Here is a 24,410-nt window from a genome sequence, read left to right on the forward strand (position 1 = left end):
GAGGTCTGGGGATGCAGCTCAGCAGTATAATATTTGTCTAGCATGCAGGAAGCCCTTGTTCTGTCCTCAGTATCTCAGTAAGTGACTTTAAAAATGCCCCAGAAACAGGCTTCTTTTTATCTTTTTAACCAAAATGGAGATGTCTTTGCTGCAATGGAAGAATGATAGTTAAGTTGAGACGCAACAACCACAACTCCTAATAACCAGCAGAGAAGAGAAAGGCCCAAGCAGGTATCACGACGCTGCGGATGAAGGTGGCACACCGCGAAGCCAGGGATCCCGGTGCTGGGAATGGCAGAGTTCTGACTAAGGAAGCTGAGGGTACTGGGACAAAAATTAAATGGTAATAGCAAAAAGGTAAAGAAGATCATCTTAGGTGCATGGGGATAGCAAATGCAAAGGTTCTGAGGCAGACAGGAACAGATCCACTGAGATTAGGGTACGGACCCCAGGAGGTTCAGGGGGTCATCCGGCCTTCTCCACAAATCACAGAAGTCGCCCTTGCTTTGATCTGAGTCTCTCTTTCATCCCTGTTCAAGATGTACTGGCTCTCTGAGAGGCCAGCTAATGGCTCGCTTGGGGGCTCCTATTAATGGCTTCACCTGCTCTTCAGGGCTGAAAACGAACAGCACAGACACACCTGTGCCGAAGGCAACATTCTTTCCAAGCTTTCAATCACCTCTTCTTTTTTTTTTTTTTTTGGTCCCCCCGCCCCCACTGGGAATCAAACTCATGACCTTGTGCTTGCCAGGCAGGCGCTGTGCCGCTGAGCTAAATCCTCAGCCCCTGAATCACCTCTTCTTCACTGTCCCTCCAGATCAACCAGGGCAGGCCTTGGATCTACCCCTAACACAAAGGGTCTTCCTTCTGGGGGATAACGGGAAAGCCCAATGGAAATTGTGTCAGCATGGATGAAATTGTAATTTCCACTGGAAGAGCATAGTTGAGTAAGGCATGTTTATTTGGGCTTTACTGTACTTTACTATACACGCTGCAGAAGCGAGCACCTGGCTTTTCCGGTCAGATGCTGTAAACATCTATACAGCACTGATTACCATGCCAGGCAGTACCGAAAGAGCTTGAGAATTTTCACTCACTCGACACTTCAGTAGCTCATCCTGTTATGATCCCAACATACCGAGCCGGAATACAAAACTAGAAGGTTCGGAGTTCAGCCTTTCATTTCCCCACCCCCACGCGCACTCATCTCCGTGGTCTACACAGTGTGCGCTTACAGTGTGCGCTTTCAAACTCCAACTTCACACATGTGCAAGTCAAGGCACATGGAGGTTACAGAGTGAAGCCCACTGCCGTGCGTCAGGGAAGTGATCGCAAGTATTCATAAGGCTCAAAAACCAAAGCTGGTTCTTTTTGGGGGGGGGGGTTTTCCTCCGGTACCAGGAATTGAACTCACGACCTTGCGCTTGCCAGGCAGGCGCTGTGCTGCTGAACTAAATCCCCAGTCCCCAAAGCTGATTCTTAGAGATGTTTCTGATCCATTTTTTTCCAAGGGAGAAACTAAGTATTAACTAATAAATGCAAAAGTCTTCAAACCTGGTTATCAGTATTGTAGTGACTGGGGGAACCTCTCTAAAGGATGCCTGACTGGGACCGGGTTGGCCAGGAGAAGGAAGTATTTTGGCCTTTGCTTGCTGCCGCTGGGCTTTCTGAGCTGTGTAAACAGCCAACACAAGCCGCAAGTGACAAAGGGTGTGTACAGGTTGGCATAGCTAGCGCAAAACCGCCACCTCCCCGACACCCCTGGGGCATTACTGCAGCCCCTCAGCCTCCCTCAGGATCAACTGTCCTAAACTGAACCATCTGAAAAACTTGACATTTCCCCTGGACCTCCTCAGGGTCAGGGTGCTGGACTGCAGACTGTGTCCTCGGGAAACCTCAGGCCAACCCCGGCAGAGCTGTCTCCAGTGCCGACTGTGCCAGCAGCACCAGGACGAGGGTGTTCAGGGTGGGCTCATGACCCTGGCAGGGTCCGGGGTGGTGCCATAGGTTTCTCCGTCCCTGGCCACCCCCGGCTCAGAGGCGGCTCTGGCTTTCACAGTCTGGAGGTGAGACAGAGCTGAGGGTCAGGGAGCACCGGCTCCACAGTGTCCCCCCTGCTCCCCTGATCTTAGGACGCCTCCATCTGGAAGGAGCCTGGCTCAGCAGCCTTAGCAGCCAAAGCCCCATTTGTTCAAACAGAGTCTGATGCAGAGTCCAGCCACCGGGTCCTGCGGATACTCTGAGGACCAGCTTAGTCCAATTCCTGAACTTCAGGGCTGCGGAAATGGCAGTCAGGGGAAAGTAACAGAGCCAACATAAAAACTCCAGGAGAGCAGGGAAGCTTCAACAGAATGCTCTAGAAAACTCCAGGGCTCTGGAACAGTGCAGGGGGCGCGGCGGGGACGTTTCACCTCTAACTGCTGCTCTCACCCACCCCACAACTCCCTTCCGCAGGGCTGAGAAGAGCAGAGGCGCAGCCTTCCAGGTTCAAATCCCAACACAGCGCGGACCTGGCGCGGGCACACGCAGGGTAGGAAGCCTTCAGGCTGCTGCAGGACTGGGCGTGGGCACACCTCACAAGCGACGGGCACTGTGCTTCACTTGGTCAGTACTGTCCCTGACGCCCCCACGTCTTACCAGGTACTTCCTCTAACGATGTGGACATACGTCTTTTTGCTTCTTCCTAGATTACTAATGCATTGAAGGCGCGCCTGGTATATTTTCCATCAGCCTGGTCAGAGCCTAGCATGGGCTTTGGAACCAACTGCTACGTAACACCTGAGCCACTCTGGGCAGAGGCCTCAACATCTCCGAGCTACTTCCACGATGTGCAGTTCTGAGGGTATCGGGTAGGCTGAGGCAAGGAAGTTACTCAGTGTAAGCTCCTCGAGGCTGCACTGCCTGGTGCTCCATTTTGTAACGTTCGTGGAACATAAGAGAATTTTTTTCTCTTCAAACTCCTTTCCTTGAATTTTTCAAGGTAACACGTACAAATTCCACCCAGAAATTTAAAACATTACCATCTTCAGCATAAATGGGTTAATACAGGGCCTGCCTCAGAGCAAACAGGTCGGTCATTCCATGTTTTAAACCGGAGCTGACAAACATTTTCTACAAAGTATCTGATAGATTTCAGGTTTTGTAGTGCAAGAGGCAAAATCAGAGGTGTTACGTAGGTGCTTATATTTACTTATTTATTTAGTCTTTTTGAGAAAGAGTCTCGCTATGCAGTTCAGGCTGGTCCTTAGCTCACTTTGTAGCCCAGGCTGATCTCAAACTTGCAAAGATCCTCCTGTCTCAGCCTCCCTGAGTGCTGGGATTACAGGCGTGCACCACCACGCCCAGCTCGTAGGTGCTTATATAATGAACTCATTTCCACAACTTTATTAACAACACTGAAAACATTAATAAAAACTAAGTACACTCTTCAAAACATACATCTACTTAATGAGAAGAAAACAATTTTCTTGGGTGGGGAAATAGCATTTCATTTAATTAGGACTCTTAGCTTAAGACGCACACAAAAGCAGGCAGTGGGGTAAATTTAGCTCTCAGCCTGCATCTTGCTCACTGTTTTAATGCAAGTGTCGGGAAGGCTCCTGGGTTTTGGAAAGTCAACTTAGTGAGTCACAGCCAGACCTACAAGGGTCAAGGGAAGGGGAGCTCACCACACGTTCCAGCACCACCACTACTGATGTTTATTTTGTGAGTACCGCTGTCTTGGTTACTTTTCTCTCGTTGCTGGGACAAAATACCTGATGCCCAAAATGAAGGAAGGAAAGGTTTATTTTGCTTATAGTTTGTGGAGGTTTCAGTCCATACTTGGCAGATTACAAGGCAGACTGGCACATGGCAGAGGGCTACAGCTCCTGGTGCAGAACACAGCAAAGCAACAACCACACACCAGGAAGGAATGGGGGAGGAATGGCCTCAGGCAGCTTCTTCCTCTCCCTTACATATGCAAACTATCCACCCCAGGGTGGGTGTAGCTCTCACACCCATCAAACTCTAAAAGCCTGCACCATGGACGCTTGAGGCTTTGGGGGGACACCCAGACACAAACCATAACAACCGCATTAGAGAATTAACTCTCCAGGTGTTTTCCCCTGGCCAGTTTTTTAAGTTCAAACAGACTGTCAGTGTATACTGCCCTTTCTGGACACCCTACTTCCCGCTCTGTCTCCCAGGCAGCGCTTAGCTGACAAGTGGGGGTGCAGAGTGCCCTAACGCACACTGGGGTCACCTTCAGCCACGTGTCCAGTCCTGCACACATGGAGCCGGGGAGCTTAAGGGTCGGACCCAGGACTGCGGTCTCCTGACCGCAGCCGCGGGGAGGAAGGAAGGCCGCGCCACACCACACCGTTCAGCTGAGATCAGAGACTTCATGAGCACCAGCTGCAGAATGCAGGACTTAGAAAATGGGTGGATGGGCGGGAGCCTGCGCCTGGAATGTGAATCCCACTGGTCTCCTCAAGGGCGGCCCAGAGTGTGTGATCCGCTCTGTCTGCAGCATTTCCTCATCTGTGAAACGCAGAGTGTGGACTTTGTAAGGCAGCTCCGTGTGTTAAAGGAACTGATGTTACTTAAGTGATCAGGGAGACGCCCAGCCAAGCTAAGTGCCGAAGGGCCGTGAAACAGATCGTGGGGCGAGCGGGCCGTGTGACTCCACACCCACCCCAGCAGAACGCTGCTTCTCCATCTCCTATCCAATTAGTCCTTCGAATTCAGAACATTCCTACTCCAGCCACTTACCAGCTGAGGAAAGTATCTGACACACTGCACTTACCCCACCATTCACTCCACTACACCGTAATAAGCAGGAGCTGCGCACTGCCAGGTGAAAGAACTGAAGAGAGTGAATCTCTTCTTCCTTCAAGGATCCTGGGTGCCGCATGCAGACAATATTATATTTTAATAATTAATCGTTCATCAAAGGAAAAGATGGGGAACAGGGATGCTAAATTCAAAGTTATTCAAATTGCCAAAATGAATAATGTATGACTTTTATATTAAATACACACTGTATTAAGTAGTCTACATTTCACCCAACTCTGTCTTTCATTTTTAAGCATTTTGAACGACAATATGAATAATCAGTTAGAGGAGGTTTATTTAGAAAAAGGAATACCTTATTTGAACGCAAACGGAGTATATCTGGAGATGATTAAATTCTTCTTATCAATTAGCAAATGCTGTATGAGGGCTGCACAGTCACGGTCAACCAGGAGACCCAGCGCGGCCCAGTCAGCCTTGCAGCTTCCTCCAACGTTAAATTGTATCTGGCTGATTCTGCTCAATTCCTTATTTCTGACAGCAGTGCCAGGAGGCAAGTTTTAATTAAAGAAAATTTGAAAGATTCAAACGTGCATAATTGGATTAAAAATGTGATCATTAAAACATTAGATGATAATCGTCTGATTGATTGGATTTTTTGGTGTGTTAATAACTTCGTGTTTTCAATACTTTGGTTACATAGGGAAAAAAAGCTCTTTGCAAACTACGAAGAAGCATCAACATATGGAAGAGACGGGTGCAGCCGTCAAGAACGGTGGGATGGAAGTGAACACGTGCACACGTGTGCACATGCGCGAGCACGCACGCGCGCACACACTCTGAACAAGGTGCTACGTTACCTTGGAAGGCACTAAGACTGAGCATGTTCGCTTCTAAAGTGAGGAAACAGGCAACATCCCCCAAGCAAGAGGCCAGCAACTGCTAGAGAAGTGTGTGACAGCCCAAGCCTCTACTTCAGCCCGCTCCTTTTTTTTTTTTTTTTAAAGGAAAAGCAATTGACTTTTACAGAAATGCTTCAAATCACCGGGGCAGGACTGATCTTCAGCCTGAGCAGGGAGCAGCGGGTGACAGCGGAAGGCACTGGGCGCAAGTCACTCTATGCGGAGCAAGATTTACGACCACGCTGCTCAAATTTTAATGTGCACAGAAATCCCTGTGAAGCCCAAACAAGTGCAGATTCTTCTCCAGTAGGTCTGTAGTCAGAATGGAGATTCCTCATTTTAATAATGTTGATGCTGCTGCTCCCGGGGCCACACTGGAGCGGCCAGTTTCTAGGGGGACCACATCAGTGGGTTCCTCCACCCTCCACAGGTTCCTCCACCCTCCACAGGCTCACCTACTCCTGCTTTCCACTCTTTAGATGCAGCCACCCCAGCCTCTCTGTGTTCTGTGAGCATCCTACCCCAGGGCCTTTGCACTGGTTCCCTTCCTCTGCCTAGAACACTTCTTTACTCTTTCATCCGAGGCTGGGTTCAGGCCAAATGTTCTTCAGCTGCCGATACCTTAGACATATTCAAGTGATCCATTTCTCATGAAGTCCATCCTGACCACTGTTTTCAAAACAGCAGCTTTAAGGGAGGCTCCACTGAGACGGCAGCATCTTACGTGAAGTCTGAAGCCAGTGAGAAAGCCAGAGCCATGCAGTCACCAGGGGAGAACAGCCCAGGTAGGGAAAGGCCAGCGCAAAGGAAGCCACACCCAGTGGTGCACGGCTGCAGCAAGTGAGCAAGAGGAAAAGCTACAGGGAAAACTTGGAAAGCCCTGTGTGTCACAGGTGCAACGGGGCATCAGCGGCCAGCTACTTTCAGTAAAAATGCGGAAAAGGCAACGCAGTGAGCCGAACATCAGACGTGGAGAGTGCAGCGCAGGGTGAGGTCCGGACCTGCCTTGTACCTACTGTGCCCAGCGAGGAATGTGGTCTGACAACTGGTGACAGGGCTCTGCCAAGCACAGGGATGGAAAACGGGCAACGGGGGGACACAGCACAACGGTCAGCGCCTGGCGGTTTAAGGTGTGGCCTCACAGCCACTGCCGGGGAGCCCCCGGGGGTTCACCTGAGGATGCGGAGACGAGCAGTGTTCTCTCTAACGAGGTGCTGCTTATCAAAGCCCACGAGCACAGCGACGGGAAGCCACAGCAGGGAAGTGAGGCTGCCCCACACCCAAATGCGGCCATCCGCCGGGCCTCCAGGGACGTGACCTCCGGGAACACGCAGCAGGCGGACTTTAGCCGGTTCCCCCGGTGAAACCCCCACGAACACACAGCACATCTCACAAGCGTACGCTGGTTCTCTTTCACTTTACAAATGAGGCAGATGAAGTTCAGAGAGGGAAAGAAATCGGCCAAGATACACAGTGACATGAGGAGGGTCCTGGGGCCTCCCGAGACCCAGCCTGGAGCTCTCTCCTCCTCACTCCGGATCCCTGGGCTCTGCCCTTGAAACCTGCAGCCAGGAAAACCCTATCAGGTAAGGAAGTGCCCTGAAGATGCTGCTCAGCCTGAAATCTCTGTGGGTCTCATTTCATACAGCGTGGAATCCAAACTCTGTCCTCTGGTCCTGAAGCCCTGCGTGACCCAGCTACCCGGCCTGCTTCTTCCTCACTCTACTCTGTGGCCACCCACCTGCCCTGCGCCTGCCGGGCCCACACCCCACGGGGCTTTTCCTCCCGCCCGAGCCCGGACCCCTTCCCGTTCTTCACTTCGTTTCTGCTCAACATCACTGCCGGGGCACCTGCCCTGCCCCGCTCTGCCGGTAACTATCGACGCCCATCTACTTCGTTTATTTCCCTCCCACATCTGCTTACGTGTCTTCTGTCCTGTCTGCACCAAGCGCCCGATTATCCATAAGGGCAAGACCTTGCCTGCCCGTATACCAGGCAGCTAAACCACTTCCCAGAACAAAACAGGTGCTCACCAGCGCAGGAGGAGACCAAGAAGGAAGAGAGAAGCACAGGAGCAGTTGGCTTATTTTAAATAACCCATAAATCCTAGATATGCTCTATTTCTTGGTGAGAAAAGTCACCATCAGTCATAGGATGCATCATTATTTCAAACAGCATCAATAACAGCTTCACGTTGCTAATGAAGACAGTGACTTGATACCAACTCAAAGAGGCACCCTGCGTTCAGGTTTGTGAAAGCAGAGAGACGAGAGGTGCAGAACTGAGGGGCTGGGATCCTGAGGAGACCCAGCAGGGCTCCACCAGCTTCGCGGATCTGGCAGAGGCTGGGCCGGAGCTCGCCCCGCACACCACAAGTGAAGGACACTCACAGAGCCAGTCAGAGCATGAACTCTCCCCTGAGTATGTGCACCGAGTTCTCCAGCCTCAGTTTACCCAGCACAGCCTGCACCCCTAGGCCTCACCCCATTAGCAGGACCTGCTGCACGTCTATCGCTCCCAGTTCCCACCGAGGGTGAAGGCCCTGATGCAGCCTTTTTATAAATGAGGCCTCATAACCTGTGATGTCGGAGCGACCTCCTAAGGAGGCCTGAGAGCTCACTCCAGGTCCCGAGGTGAACATGCCTGGGGCTCACACTCCCCGCAACTGGTTAGGACTGGTCTCTCAGCAGGTGAGGGGCTCTTTACAGCAAGACCACGTCTCCTGCCTGCATCTACGGCTCCCAACACAGTGCTTTATAAAGCAGATCCTTTACACATGGCTGAAAGAAGTGAGTTAGATGAAGGCACTAAGGAACTCTAAGTCTAAAATGGGCCAACTACGGCACACTAGCCAAACCTGGCCCCTTGCCTGCTTTTGTAAATTAAGTTTTACTGGAACACAGCCAGGCCCATTTGTTTATGTATTGTCTGTGGCTGCTTTGGGACTACAAATGCAAAAGAAAATCTATGGCTGGCAAAGTCTAAAGTATTTGCTGTCCTTCTTGCACAGGAAGTTTACCGATCTCTGCTCCTACATAAAAATGTGATGCTCAGAAAAGGACAGCGATAAGCAATTATCATTTGAGCCCCAATAGGGCAAACTACATGGGGAGCTAGAGCACTGAGATTATCTCTGCCTCTGAAACACGCTCCACCAGGGGTCAGAGAATTAAATACATCCCTCCCACCTTTCCCACAGACTCGGTCCAGACAAAATCCCAAAGGTCCATGTCATGAAGTAAATAACTGGTGCTACTGTGGGGTTTGGGCAGGGACAGCTAGGGAGAGAGAGAGACCCCATCAGAAGTCACATTCTTAAATTCAAACTCCCAGGACGGTGTGGTCCAAGATCAGGATACTCCACCTATTTCAAAGACATCTCGTCTCTTTGATTTATTAATGGTTTCAGTTGGCCAAGTATGGCATTTTGATTTAAGGGGTGATGTTTGAATAAGACGTACACTGACATTAATGTTTCCGAAGAGAAAGTACATAAAGATTGCAGTCCTGTCAACAATTAAGGAAACACGGATGACATTTAAATTATACGGAGCCATGCAGTGACAAAACCCCGCGTTATCGCCGAGCGGCTCCTCGCTCTCCCCTCTCCCCTACAAGGGTCTGGTGACCCAGCTGAAATGATACACACATTCCCCCAGCTTCCTTGACACTAGTCAGTGAGCGAATTCTTAAAAGACAGACAAGACACACACAGATTAACTGATTCTGACAATATTCAGGAAGGTGGTTGATGCTGGAAGTCAGCAGCTGGCTCAGCAGCGAGCGTAGAAAGAACGCATCTCAGGGTCTGACCCTACAGGGTTCAAGTCCCGGGCCACCGCACCAGCTGGAGACCATCAGCTAATGTCCCTGAAACAGTTTGCCCGTCTGTGAAGTGGGATCAGGGGATCTTAGCTCACCCTGCCGCGGCTGAGATAAAAGCACAGGGGGCCTGGGCAGGGTCGACAGATGAGAGACGAATGCGGTGCCCTTGCACCTGCTTCCTGGTTCTTGGGCCACTACTCTCTCCCTCGGCGGCCTCGAGTCCCCCGCACCACCAGCACTTCCGTCTCCTTCCGTCTCTATTTGGAGCAGTGCGCGTTCACAGTGCACATGATGATGTTCGTTCCGCAGACGGGTGCAGGTAGAGAGCACGTCTCCATCTGTTCCCGGCCCCTCTCCCTTTCCTCCCGCTCGCTCCACCTCACAGTCCCCTTCCCATTACAAGCGATCTACACCCCTGGTTCTTCTCGCTTCTGTTTTGCGCTTCTATACTTTGCGTTTCTCACAGAAGAGAAACCATGCGATACTTGCGCTGCATGTCCGACTTGCTTCTCTTAACGTATGGCTTGATAAGGTCGAGTTATATTCGCTACTCCAGCGGCCAGGTAGCGGCGAAAGCGGAACGTCAAGCTCCACAGTCGCTCCCTGTCAGCAGCCCCCGCACTCCAGGCAAGTGGAGCACTCCTGATGATGCAGACAGGGGCACGGGGGCACGGGGGCCGCCCAGCGCTCATCACACGCCGGCCGCGCTGGGCAGAGCGGGTTGCTGAGTTCTTTGGGACGAACCAGGAAGGATGCACTACTACCGCCTCAACACGCTGCAGAAACCTGAGCCGCAAGGGGGTTCGCCCCGGCTGTACAACAGAACTGAACTCAGAGCCAGTCCTGTGCTCTTGCCCACTAGGAGACAGCGCCCGTCCTAGACCTGGTGACATAGGTACAGCACGGCAGGACAGGAGAAGCACCCGAGGCTGCCTCGGCACGGCACTGAGCTCTTTCCCAGGAGACTCTTGAGGGTATTTTAAACCTACTCTTTGCTCTCTCATTAAAACAATCAGGAAAAAGGCGTTTCCCTGGACTCCCCAAATCCTGCTCAAATGACAAGGAGGCCTGGCCAAATGAAAACCAGCTTAAATTCAAATCTAATCTAAAAGGAATCATTTTTGAAGTCTTCTATCTTAACACTACTGTTAACAATGCTACTGGTGATAAAATAGTCCACCGGCATCCTCTTTCCTGGCTTTTGCTAAGAAAAGAAACAAAGAGATTATATCTATGGTGATGGTTTTGATACACCAAAGTCCAGGAAACTGTGGAAATGGCTTACGTATGCCTGTTTCTAGAAGATTTGGAGATCAAAAGTTGTCAGATAAACATTGGTCCTTCCTGAATCCGAACAGACATGAGCCAATTAGGCAGGACCAGGGTGCTGCATATTTATAGCACATTTCAGGAAAGTTCCATATAATTAAGTGATAGAAACATCAACTTCAAAGGGGAAATTCTGCCGCGTGTTCCAGTGCTTGAAATTATCAGGGAGCCGTAGATAACATAGCATTAGTTTTCCCATTCAAAGGGAGAAAATAATTTGAATTTTTTTCTGTCTGTAAGGTAAACACTGAAATAGAACCCTCACTAATTCAGTTAAAACACATTTGGTTTACACAGTCATTGGGGATAGATCAAACTGCAGCCCATCTCTGTGAAGTCCCAGTGACGGTCGGAGTGGGTATTTCCACCATCCCAACAAAAACTACTAGGTAAGGCAACAGTGTCAGAAGAGCAACGGCTGTCACAGTGACTACCATTCAGATGAGGCACGGTGCAAACTTCCCTGGGAAGGGCAGGGAGTAAATGTTTAAGGCTCTGCAGGCCGGTCTCTCAGCCACAACTACCCCACTCTGCTCTGCTCCTGCAAAAGCAGCCACAGACAGCATGTAAAGGAGTAAGTGTGGCAATCCAACTTCATTTACAAAAACAAGGAGCAAGCTAGATTTGGCTCAGTTAGCTTGCTTACCCCGACGCAGAGGGCCACGGACACTCGGCAGGCACCGGCCCTGCTCCTGCAGTGCACCTGGCGGTAATACGCACGGGCACACCCCTGCATCACCCTCATTGTGCAAGAGGAATGTGAAGGATAGAGTAGACTCGGCCATCTGTAGAGGATCACACACTGAGCTTCAGAGGCAGAACTCAGAGCCAGCACCGTCTGTTCCGCTGTGTTCTAAGGAGTCAAATTTTAAAATAACAAGACTCCCGCTTATTTCTGCGAACACATGAAAATTACTTTGCAGGTATATAATATCAGTCTTTGCAGCAGCAAGAATCGCAAGGATAGAGAAACAAAGAAAACATTCTCCAGGAGACGAAAATCTTCCTCCTCAGTGTGCTTACTGGGCATTCCCTTGGTGGGGGAGGGACGAACTCTACGATTAAGGGAGCTTCAAGTCCACACATACAAGCAGACAAGAACCCCACAAACCTCGGCTCATCTCTGACCCGGCTTCTGCCTGGGGGGCAGCAATGGTACGTGTGACCACTCTGCTTACTGGGTGAATCTCTTCCCCAGTCCCTCGTCCCGGACTGTGTCCTCTTTCAAAGTCCATGTAAGGTATTTTCAAAATGTTACCACAGAGCCTCAGACAGAGAATTTATTTCAAGATTCTACACCCCAGCGACAGTCACAGCGGTGCCAGAGCAACAACCACAGATTATGGCCCCCGTGAATATTTCTTTACTTGATCCTTCGAAAGAGCCCATCTGATGAGACTCAGCCAGGGCGCCCGGCAGAGAGAGGGGAGCTGCGCGGGGAGTAGCAGGAGCCTAGGTCGTGAAGACCCCGGTTTAGCTCTGGGCTGGGCCACTTCTCCAGGTGCGAGCCGGGGCACGCGACCCAGCCACTGCCTGCTCTATCCGGCCGTCTGTGACATGAGGACCAGGGCAGCCGAACGCGGGAGTTTTAGAGGGTTGGGCAGCGCCTTGTGGGCTCTTATGCCCTCACCCAGGGCAGAGTAAGCACGCACAGGCGAGGAAGCGGTGAGTCTGTGTTTTCGGGACGGGCACCCCAGGCCTTTGTTCCTGATTTCCTCCTCTGAACTCCACAAGGACTGCAGAAAGCACGACATTCAGGCAGTGCTTTCCTGTGGGACTCCCTTGTACCACTCGGCCTCACAACAAACAAAGAGGGGAGTGAGAGCACTTTCCTAAAAACTTTTCACTGCAATACTTGGCTGCCTTGGAACCGTACCATCAAGACAACTTGGGGGCGTTTAGGAAAGCGCCGTCGCTCCCCTCTTTGTTTGTTGTGAAGCCCCGTGGCACACCGGGAGTCCCACAGGAAAGCAGTGTCTGGGTAGCTTACTAACGCTGGTCATCGTCTGCTCTGACTGTGAGCTGTAACACGCACATGGACAGGTGTGCAAACACGAACACACTGCTGGCGAATGATCTGACGGGAGCCCTGCTGTGTGGCCGCCACTCAGAACTGGAGGACACGCGGCCTCACTTTCCGAGCCGGGCCCACGTCACCACCACCAGACTCATTTTGAAATAATTCTTACTTTGCGTTCCTTTTAGTTTTATCTTCTATGCAGTATGATTGAAATATACAGTGACTGTGTAAACTAAACAGTTTGTTATAGTAAAAGCCACAGTGCCATTAATCTCCCTCAAAACACTCCCCCTCGCTTCTGATACACTTACCCCACCATTCTTGCCATTTTCCGAAGCCATCTGGAAGTCCTCTCGTGAGTGTCTTTATGAGCGGCGATAAATACAGTGACAGCTGCTGCAAGTGCCCCTTGACCAAAAGGCAGCCTCACAAAAACGTTTTAGTGCGTCTTCACGCACCTCACCCACCAGGTCTAGCACCAGTGACTTTTAGCTCTTCCCCAAAGTCAAAATGACCATGAAAGGCAACCACTGTGAACTGATCCCGGACAGAGGCAGCCACGACAACAGCAAGTACAGACACTCCTGAAAGAGGACGTCCAGAAGTGCTTCAGAAAGTGCAAGAACCATTGGGTAATTCACAGAGCAAAAGGGAGTATCCTAAAAGGGATAAGGGGGAATGTGTCTTTTACTGTAATACATTTTTAAAAAGAACTTGAACATACACTGTATTTTTAACCACACTTTCTACAAATGCACCCTGAAATACTACAGGATACGTGTACTTAGTTTTTGAGCTTGATGTTGAAGAACATGCAACAGACTCCTCAGACTCCTGTTTCCTGCGCTGGACATCATGGTTCCTGGATGCACCATGCAGCTGGGTGAACTGTTCCTTTATAGTGTGGCAAAACGTTTCACTATACCACTTCACAACACCCAGTGTGCTAGTGACGGCCGTGTAAGGCATTTCTAGGTTCGGATGAAAGAATGCCACACGTATTATCACTCACATCTTAGCATAGCCATGTCTGAGTTTCTCGAGGGGACACGCACAGGAGCAGGACTCCTGACCACCTTCCCAGATGCTGCGGAACGGCTGTCACAGGCTCATCACACGGCACCTGTGGGAGTCCTCGGCGTTCACATTCTTGCCCGTGCTTGACGCTCTCAGCATGTTTACTATTTGACTGAGGTATGCCGCTAGACTTTTTCTAAAGCTTTGTAGGCAGGATATCTGTCAGAAGTTAATATGTAATATACATGGTCTTTCTTTAACTTATTAGTAGTCGAATGTATAACTCTAAGGGACAATGTGGTAATTTTTATTATACTTATAAAATCATCCTCTAGATCAAATATGTACTAGTTTTACCACCCAAGAACATTTCCTTGTGTCCCTTCTCCATTCTCCCGACTTGCACCGGCATGGATTGGTCTGGGTTGCCCTTGAACTTGACATAAGTGAGATCACAGAAAATATACCGTTTTGCTCTGTGTAAGTCAGTTCACCATTTCCGGCTGCTGAACAGTGTCTCTGTGTGACTATGCTACAACCTGTGTACCTGTGCTCCCTCTGGTGGGCATTGGGAGTGCTTCCACTTTGGGGCTATTCGAACACAGCTCCCACACACAGGTATTCCTATGGCCCTTTCTCTTGGGTATATACGCAAGGACGGTATTGCTTGTTCCTGGGAGGGACCCGTGTACAACGCTGGCTTTCTAAAGGGGCACCATCTACATTCCCCAGTACGAGGAGCTTCCTTCTTGCCATTTCACCATGGCTGGGGATGGCGCTGTAATTGTGTCCTCTGGACCTGGGTGCTTCTGTGCTACTCTTTACTGTAGGGTCCTCACTCCAGGCCGTCAGTATGTATTTGCACATGACCTTTCTCACTTCCATTTCTGCTAGTGGCCTATAGTGACTCCAGCTGTGCTAGGACTTTGTCCAGAGTTTAACAGGAAACGACGAGTGTCTCAGGGCAGGAGAAGTGGAAGAAGCTCCCCAAGGTGAGACCAGGGATAAACTGCTCAGGTGGAAAGCGATTCTGCAGGTTCTGAGCTCGTCCCGGCCCCAGCCTCCTCTGGTGTGGTCTGAAGAGAAAAGCCTGCAGGAGCCTCACTTGGGGGCACTATTTGAAGGACCTTCTGGTGATTATTATTTATCCTTTCCTGATAGCTTCCTGCCTTGAAAAAGTCAGGGGAGGGAGAAGGGGAGGAACATCAGCCTCCTTGAAATGGAGGATTCTGCTGTGTCTGAGGCAGTTTCTACCCCTCTTCTCACCTTCACTGCTTCCACAGCAGGGGAGCTGCCTGCTGCACCGCCCAGCGGGGAGGAAGATGGCGGCCAGGGGAGGCTGGAAAGAGAAGGCCCCCACCGCCAAGTTTCCTTTTAGGAAGAGCAAAGTAGTCCTTAGGTGACCCGCCTGAGCGAGTGGTTAGTGTCTTGACGACCTGCGACAGTAAGTGCCCAGGCACCCACCCAGGCCACTGCAATCTCTTCCGGGGCATGAAAGAACAGAAAGTGCACAACCCAAAAACTTCAGATGTGTGGCTACTCAGTTGTTTTCTGTATACACAAGGCGCTGTTCAACCACGCGCGTGCAGGGTGAGCAGAGCAGAGCCCTGGCGAGTTCTGACTCTTTCCTCTTCAGCGCAAGGTGCCGGAAGGGTAAATAAAAGTTACACGTTAGTGCTTCCATTTATGTCTCCACAGCAAGTCACCTCACTTCCGCTCTTTACATGTCTTCACGTTTCCACAGCAGTAAAATGAAAAATTTACGTTACTAAGAAACAGGTCAGAAGCAGCGCTTTATGCACCTCTACCACGTCTATGCATTCTCAGGCCCCGATCTCAGATCTGAGTGAAGTCGCTGCTCCCTCCTGTCCATGCCGTGACCTGCGTCTGTAACCCCCAGGAGGAGGCTCCCCGCAGTCCACGGCCAGCTCTGTACTCAGTGAGGACGGGCAGAACAGAGCACTGCTGCGTCTGAGAACCTCTGGGCGTCAGAGGAGGCGGATCAGGGAGAAAACCTCGTGGGATGGGAGGGGGCCGACGTCACTGGAAGGAAGATGCACAGCTCTGCAGCGCCGCGGATGTTCATCTGGACAGAAGCCGCTGTGAGGAGCTGGGGACCGCCTGTGCCTTCCAGCTGCCCACCCTGAGCCAGTCCTGGGGGAATGCTCCAGCCAAGACCTCACACGGGACTGCACCTGCTCCGGGGTCTCTGCTGGCCTGGACAGGAGGTCCTCAAAGCTGCCTGCAGCCGCTCCCCCGGTTTCCACTCTCACGGGGCAAAGACTGCCCACCCCAGCTCTTGCTCCTCTCCCCTTAATCCTTCCCAGGCCTGGGGGCCCTGCTCCAAACCTCTTTTGCAGCAGGACATGGTGGGAGATGCCTGTTGTCTCAGGACTCTGGGAGGCTGAGGCAGGAGGATAGCAAGTTTGAGCCCTGCCTGGGCAACTTAGTGAGATCTGTTTCAGAATACACAATTTTAAAAGGTCTGCAGTTATAGGTCAGTGTAAAGGCCCTGCATTCACCTCTAGTACTACAAAAGACACCAAAAAACTTCACCCTGATGTCTCCTTCACCCAAGACTCAAATGACCAAGGCGGTAGCTGCTCTGACAAGATTACTCACTTGCCACTGAGCTTCACGAACACGTAAGATTCTACCCTCCAAAAAGAAAACACACTTAATGAATGAAAAATTAACATGCTCAGCTATGACTCCCCGAGCTGAAGAAATAAAAGGCATTTCCACACTGCTACAGAACTCCACACTGATTTTCTTCTCCTTACACGTCTCTATCATCACTCCGAAGCCAGAGACTCCGTGAAAGGTACAATTATTTATGCTCCTTCAGATTAACAAATCATGCAAATCCCTCACGAGACTTTCAAGGGAAGATGCTTCCAGCTCCAACGACAGTGCTCCTTGACTATTTCAAGCGGGTGTTCCCTGTCAGAAGACTGACGTTCCTTTCCGTCCCCAGCAAACAGACATCCGAGTGGGTTTCAGTCTGCGTCCTTAAGCTAGCTTTGTCTCTCACCGTTTCCACTTGGGCATTTGGGCGTTTCCTCGACATGGTCACTTGGCCGAGCACCCCCTATCAGTCAGGCTCAGTGCTTACTGCACTCTTGAGGCGTGGCCTGGGGAGCTGCACCTGGGTAAATAGCCCAGATCCTCCCAGGATACTTTAGTGCAGTGCAGAAAGAAATCCGGACGGTGTGGGAGGGAGTGACGGGAGGGTAATCCGATAGGTTAATTAAGAATCCTCCAAGGAGTCATGATCTGAACAGACCTGACTTACAAGGGGGGCACCCGTGGCGCACGCAGGGGAGACAGGAGGCAGCAAAGGCCGGGAGGCACCCTCCTGAGCTGCAGCAGGAGGAGGAGGCAGGGCCTCCCTCCCCCACCCCCAGAGAACCATTCTGCGTCTGTCTTCATCCATGCTCCTTCTCCATGTCCGCACAGGGCGGGGCCTGCAACAGCGCTCTGAATAAGTAAACAAACTGTCCTCATAGGTGTTACTTTTACCCGTGCCCTCTGACTTTCCAGTTGAGAGCGGGGTTGAAGCCGCATCCCAGGCCGCTCCGACCCTCCAGAGCCAGGTGAACTATTCCCACAGGCAACGGCTTACAAGGAAGGTTTGTGTCCCTCTCAAGATTCCCATGCTGCAAGCCTGCCTGCCCCCAGGAGGCAGCATTCCGGGGCTCTGGGGAGGGATTCCCTCACAGGGACAGAGCCTTCCTCACACATCGGTGCCTGTACTGACACTGAGACTTGGGATCCTGAAGGGTCAGTGAGAACTTCCTAAAGCACAACTGTGTGGGATGTTGTCAGTCGTCTGACTTCTCTACTTTCATTTGGTTTAATATTGTTACTTGTTGCACAACTGAACAATTTTAAGAACAGAACAATTAATCCACATCTTACTTGATCAAACCCTCACAACCTAGAGTTTCCCTGGAAAAGAGGGTGTCTGTCAAGCTCTACAGAGTTGGCTTATATCTGAAGACAGTCCTCCCCAAAGGTGTGAAGAGATTTTATCACAGCTGTGGGACTGAAGGGAAATTTATTATGGTTACTAATGCTATTTCTGTCAATGTCTTTGGAATTCTAATTAGATTATTAAAACTTTGCAAATCATTACATTAGATCCAGACTCCACACCTCACTGTGACAAGGGTACTTTTGAAATTAGAGGCTCCTGATATCATGGGTAATGATGCATTGCTGATAATAAAGTTGCAGGGAAATTCCTCCAATAAAAACCAGTTGGAAGAGACAGAAGCCATTTATCTTACTTTCTCTCCTAGCTTTCTGCCCGAGGATAAGGTGTCTGCTGCGCACACATCCGCACTGCCTTTTCTGTTCTACCAGCTGCATAACAACTCTGAGCCCCATGCTGTAATGTTTGATGGCTTGTCTTGGCTACTTAGTTTTGTCCCCTAAATCTCAGAGGCAAATAAAAAAAATTGTACGTGAAAAGACACTTCAAAGAAGGATATTTTTAGGAGAGAGATGAGACAAACGGCAGGTTCAACATTAAGAATATACCGTATCTCAGGGCAGCGTGATTTACCACATGTGCATTCCAGTCGGCACCTGAAGACAAACAAATGGCTGCCTGCTAACCCAGCTCCATTGCAGGTAACCTATGAGTGTGCTCTTTACCCACCAAATAATGGGCCTAGTGCCCTTCAATATCAGTGGATGAGGAATGAGTTTCGTCCCGTCCTCTGCAAGATAACCTGGTGCCTCCAGGTGGAGATCCGAGCCCTCGCGTTCCAGCGCAAGAAGGATATGTGGCTTACTTACCATGATGTACGACGCCCCTCAACCCATGGATAATAGGATCCAGTGCAGAATTGTCCCTCGGACTGACCTACATGTAAAGAAAACATGATTGGTTAAATCTATCCTGGCATCAAATACAGCAGCCTCAGTTTAATCTCCCAAAGAGAAAGGGGAAATAGATGTTATCTAGCAAGTTGTTTAGGTCTCACACCTACCACGGCTCTCACCAAATGTGAGAGATTTACAACATAATAAAATCAAGTGAGGAGGTCTAAATCAAAAGAAAGAAACTTCTCAGAATACATTATAACAGGAGAGAAATACCACAGTCCTAGCAAAATCTTAAAAAGCAACTGCAAGACTTTCTTCCTGCTTTGTTTTATTAAAAGTGGGCCCTGATCAGCTAAAAAGTCATTGAAAGTCATCAGAGAGCCATCCGTCACTGACTGAATATTTCAATACCTTCTGGAGATTTTTTTCCCTCCTCAGAAAAGGCATCAGTTCCCTGGCAGCCTGCTCTCCTTTGTAAGAACCCCAGCCTCTGTGAAGAACCCGCCGTAGAAGGGGCATCTGTAAGAGCCGCTCAAAGCTAGGCAGCAGAGTGAGCAGCTCAAACAGCCAGCGTCCCCATCTTCATGTTCTTCGGAGCTTTTTGATGTCTCCAAAGCCGAGCCTATTTGTCCTGAATCCCACTGACTTTCCTTTTCCCTTCTGATAGTACTTAGCAGAAATTCCTATTCTTGCCCTCATCAGAAGATTAAAATCACATCAGCACATTACAATTATCATTTTTAGGTACTTTGTCGTAGATACACTTTGAAATGTTTGCCAATGAAACGCCACCAGAAATCTGCTTCAAATAACCCAAGTGGACAGCAGGGGGCGAGAGTGAGGCGCAGATACCAGAAACTGGATCCATCCATCCATCACTTATGACCTTGGGTGATCAGAACAGGATGGGTCATGATATATCTTCTCTACTTTTGTGTTTCATTTTTAATGTTTAATTTTTTCCAAAATAAGGAGCTTTTCAAAATCCATTATCTGTGGTCACCAAAGCTCCTGCCCCCTCCTGTTTCCTCTTCAGGGATAGTATTTACCACTAATCCACTTCTAACATAATGAAGTTGAGATATTGATGAATCTTTCAAAGTGTAGCAAGACTCAGTTTGACGTTGTAGGTTAGTTAATTCAGAGGAGTCCAGAGCCATCCCTAGGTGAAATTTTAACATACTCCTCCCTACCCATATAGCCTCTGCTGGGCCGCTGCACCTAGCTCGTGCTCGCAGATAATAACCCACACTTCACGCTTTCCCTCCTGGCCTCTGCTTCAGCAGCTCCAGCAAAAGCTGGGGTTGTCAGCTGAGGGTCGTTCTGCTCCCTAAGGGGACAAGTGACAGTACCCAGAGATTTTTTTGGGTGTCACAAGTAGGGATGGAGGGGGAGACAGAAGAGGAGGAGGAGCTACTAACATCAAAAAGGAGGAGGCCAGGACTGCTGCTAACTGCTCCAGTAGGTGAGTCCCCCAAGGAAAACTGCCGGGCTGGGTAGGTCAGTGGTGCAGAGGGCAAGGCCGACAAACCCTGGTGAGACAGATGCTTCTTGAGTTAACGGTGATTCCCTCTGAATGGCTGCAGCCCGAGGTGTGCCAGATTCAGAGCTCAGGTATCACTGTGTAGTCACGTTTACAGACTAACGAACTACTATGAAACCTGGAAGTATGTCATAAACACTACAGGCATGGGGAAAAAAGAATCTGTGCACCAGGACCCAGTATAACAGATCAGACAGACAGAAGTCTGGGAGCTGCCGAGAAAGCCTCCCAGTTATCTGAGAAGAAGCTCAAGCTGGGAGTTGAATACACTAGTTCAAGGATGAAACATTCTTGAAAGGTGAACATCCACCGAACACACCAACGCAAAAGGGTATCTGAAGAAATTCTGCGTCTGTATTACAGGAAGTCATTGATCAGAATGTGGTATTAAAAAGAAATCACAACTCAAGAAGGCAAAACAAGATAATCTAACCAGAAAATGTGGCCATACTTCCAAAGTCCAGAATGCAGTAAAATAAGAGCCTAGGGAAGGATCCCATGTCAAAGAAAGGCTATTGATAAAAAGAAGTTCTGTGGTTTGCATGAGTGTTCCCAAGGCTCTACGGAGAGGCACTGCTGTAAGGTGCTGAAACCTTTAGGACAAGGGGCCTAGCAGGAGGTCTTTAGGTTACTGGGTGCATGTCCTTGAAAGGATTTTTTTTGCATGACTCAAGCCCTTTCCTCTTTCCTTTTGGCTCCCTGGCTTCAGAGGTGAGCCATTTGCCCTCCCACAAGGTGCTATCTTGACTCAAGTCCAAGCAGTAGGACCACCTGATCATGGACTGCACCTCCACAACCAAAATCAACCTTTTCCTTTGTAAGTTAATTACCTCTGGTATTTCCTGACAGTGACAGGAAACAGATTAACACAGGCGGTCTCTTAATTGGTCTGGCAGAGATGCTCCTACTAGTTTACCTGTACGCACTCTATTATCTGTGTGACGCATCAGAATGGCCCCAGACTCCTCTCATCCTTGCTACTTACACACTTTGACTGTGCCACTTCTCCATCAAGAGTGTATGTCAATTTTATCTTTTGAAACTACATTTGTGCATGTGCTTTGGCTAAAGAGGAATCAGCGAGTGCTTGCAGACAGAAGCTCACAGAGCATTTGCAATCCCAAGGCCAGCAGATAAGGAAACCCAAGTTAGCCCCCTGGAAGAGAGCACAGGTTGCAGACACAGCAGCCACCACTGAGGCGCTGCTAGGTGCCAACCACTAGGCAGGCGAGTGTGTCCATGGAGGCCTCTGGCCCCAGCTGAGCTATCCGTGCGCTCTGCAGAGACCCAGCTGACTGGCTCCCGCCTTTTCTACCCGCTAGTCTACAGAAGTAGGATATAATAAAATGATTGTTATTTTAACTAATTGGCATCATTTGTTTTACAGCAAAATTTACTACAGCTTCTAAAAATATGTGTAGAGGAGAAGGATAAGAGGCTATATTAATAATTTTCCTAACAAATACAATTTTGCTTATGCAAAACTTTTCCTTAAAGGTTTCTTGCTGAGATTGCATATTATAAGCCTGATGAGTTTATGCATTTCTCCAAAACGGTGTCAACCATCCTGAACTATGGCAACAATTCCCCGATACATTAGTCCCCCTATAGCCGTGATTTTGTTTTCTGAAGCTTCACTTATGTATGGTTAACTGTGGCCTGAACATTTTACATGGAAAAGCTCAGAAACAAAAAAGGTTTAAATCGCGCATGGTTTTGAGTAGCATGATGAAATCTCAGGCCACCCTGCTCTACCTTGTCTGGAACATAAACCATCCTCCCGCCCAGAGTATCCACACTGTATTAGCTACCTGTCCGTTAGTCACCGAGGACTCTCCTAGGTTATCAGATCAGTCACAATAATATCACAGCGCTTGTGTTCAAGAAACCCGTATTTTACTTTACAGCAATCCCAAATTTCAAGAGTCTTGAGGCTGGCAAATTTGTTACAGTATATGGTTACACTTGTTTTACTTTATCATTAGGTAGCTGTTGTAAATCTGTTACTGTGACTAATACTGTATATAAATCAAACTCTATCATAGCTATGTGCATGTAAGAGAATTTACAGCACATACAGAGCTTAGCACTGTCTGTATTTTCAGGTATCCCCTGCAGATGAGGGGGATTATAGTGTGCATGTTCCATCCACACTGAGATGAGCTATTTTACAGTTAGGGGCACCCTGTAATGCATCTGGTCTTGTCTGATGATGTGAAGGCTCAAAGGAAGTGCTCCTAATCTTCCGTGACTGACACCCTCTGATAATATTTGTAGGTCACAGGAGAGGAAAATAGCCAGGCAGCCTAAGCCAAGTTCACTTGCTGTTCACTTGTGTTCAAAGCTTCTCTGTGTGCACAACTCAGACGACGCCTCATCTGAGCTCAAAGATCTGACCCTATATTCTAAATAACTCCATGAATGGAAAGCCCTCTCCACCGTCCATCCAGCTGCACAAGCTCTACTGCTGGTGTGTACCGCTGGGGTTCCTAAGATGGATGAAGAGAAAGAGAAAATGGATTTGTTGGCTGGTCAAAAAAACTAATAATATTGAGCTCATTCTCCAATCTGAGTCTTCGTTCTAGCACTTAGGATGGGAAATCCAAACAGCACGCTAGTAAGTGGATTTTCCCCAGGAAGGTACAATCCTAACTGAAACAATCCTTTCTACTCACTGTTTCAATCAATTTGCCACTTTAAAAATTATGCACATAAGCTAAGCAATTTGGGCAGCTTTAATATGATGATAGTGGAGAATACTTTTAGCAACTTGCATTGACATTCTACTCTCCAGGGTACAGGAGGCCATGAGAGGGTGCAAAAAGGGAATTCTGAATCAGCAAGTGCCCCTGAAGCTTCACGTCCTCGTCTGCACAGTAGAGACCCGATCTCACAGTATTCTTGGACAGAATATAGCTCAGAGTATAGTGCTGAATAAGAAAGCAGCATCCCCAAAGAGACGGGAAACAAGTTAACCTAAACCCTCAAATTTAAATGAATGTCGAACAACGGCGTTTTTCCTGAGTTTCTCAATGTGTTTGGCTCTCAAAGTAATACCTCTTTGAGCTCACATTTCAAAAGCTCCAAATTTATGTTTTATTTGACATCCACTCAATTTTGTAATATGCTGCTCCTTTTAAAGCCACATGAGGAGTCTTCCTGGCTCTTACAACTAGCTGCCTTCTACTTTAAGATCAAAGGAGTTACGCGGTAATACTGAGAAGGCAGCAGTTGTGCAAAGGAGCTTAAATGGACTAGAAGAAATAGACACCCCCTCTCCCTTCAGAGCTCCTGCTCTCATCACAGAACTTAGCTCCTGGCACTTCCCTTTAAGAGCCGCTTTCATGGCATTCGTCATCCTCGAAAGGATGGCACACAAACCTGACGGAGGGGGTGGGTTACGCCTTCCAGTCGTCACTGGATATATCCGAAGTACACAGAGACACTGGCACACAGAGCACTATGGCGTGCAGGTTTGGACTACAGGCCAAATACACACACATGCTGATGAAATTTAAACTCTGTAAAATTTAACCTCACAGCTCACCATGTGGATTCAACCAATTATGAAACTAGTAGTCATTTATCAACAATATTTAGGCATGTACCTATATACTGTATACACATATGGCATCACATGGATTGTAGTATATTCTATATGGTATGTATATCTCTATAATTTATACATATCTGTATCTCTCTCTATACAGATAGATATATCTATATAGTTATATTGTCTATGCATTCTAGAACCCAGGCTCTACGTGAGGACCTGCACTTACTCCCACTGGAAGTGGAAGGAAACGGAGGCCAGGAGGCCCCATCACAGCACGCGTGCCCACATTCAGATCTGCGCCGCCGTTCCATTTTCCTGCCCCCTGTGCCATTTGGCCCTTGTCTTAGAGCCTAATAATTTTCAATCTATCAAGTCCTGGCCATCTGCTAAATAGGATGGCCAAGACAACCCGCTTGCCTTGAATCTGACGTCGCCAGCTGCTCCTTTAGTCCCGTAAACGTCACATCCAGCCACTACCCTCTTGTGGGAAAGAGAACTTATGCCTGCCGAGGGGAGATGGCTGCAGCACTAACACGGCTGCCGGGGACGTGACACACGGTGGGACCGGACACTGCACGCAGCCTCCCGAGTCACACAGGTGATGCCATC

General features: G+C 49.2%; 1 protein-coding gene across 1 annotated transcript in view; it reads right to left on the reverse strand.

The window, feature by feature from the left end:
- Ptprg (protein tyrosine phosphatase, receptor type, G) overlaps nt 1–24,410 on the reverse strand; it is a gene marked incomplete at its 5' end in the record, with an annotated part of 676,568 nt that overhangs the window by 138,490 nt on the left and 513,668 nt on the right. Inside the window, 1 exon segment of the mRNA XM_013506946.1 lies at nt 18,673–18,739. Within this exon segment, the coding sequence (XP_013362400.1) occupies nt 18,673–18,739 (67 nt within the window).

This window comes from Chinchilla lanigera, unplaced genomic scaffold (assembly GCF_000276665.1).
Source record: "Chinchilla lanigera isolate Chin_1 unplaced genomic scaffold, ChiLan1.0 scaffold00116, whole genome shotgun sequence".
Taxonomy (NCBI): Eukaryota; Metazoa; Chordata; class Mammalia; order Rodentia; family Chinchillidae; genus Chinchilla; species Chinchilla lanigera.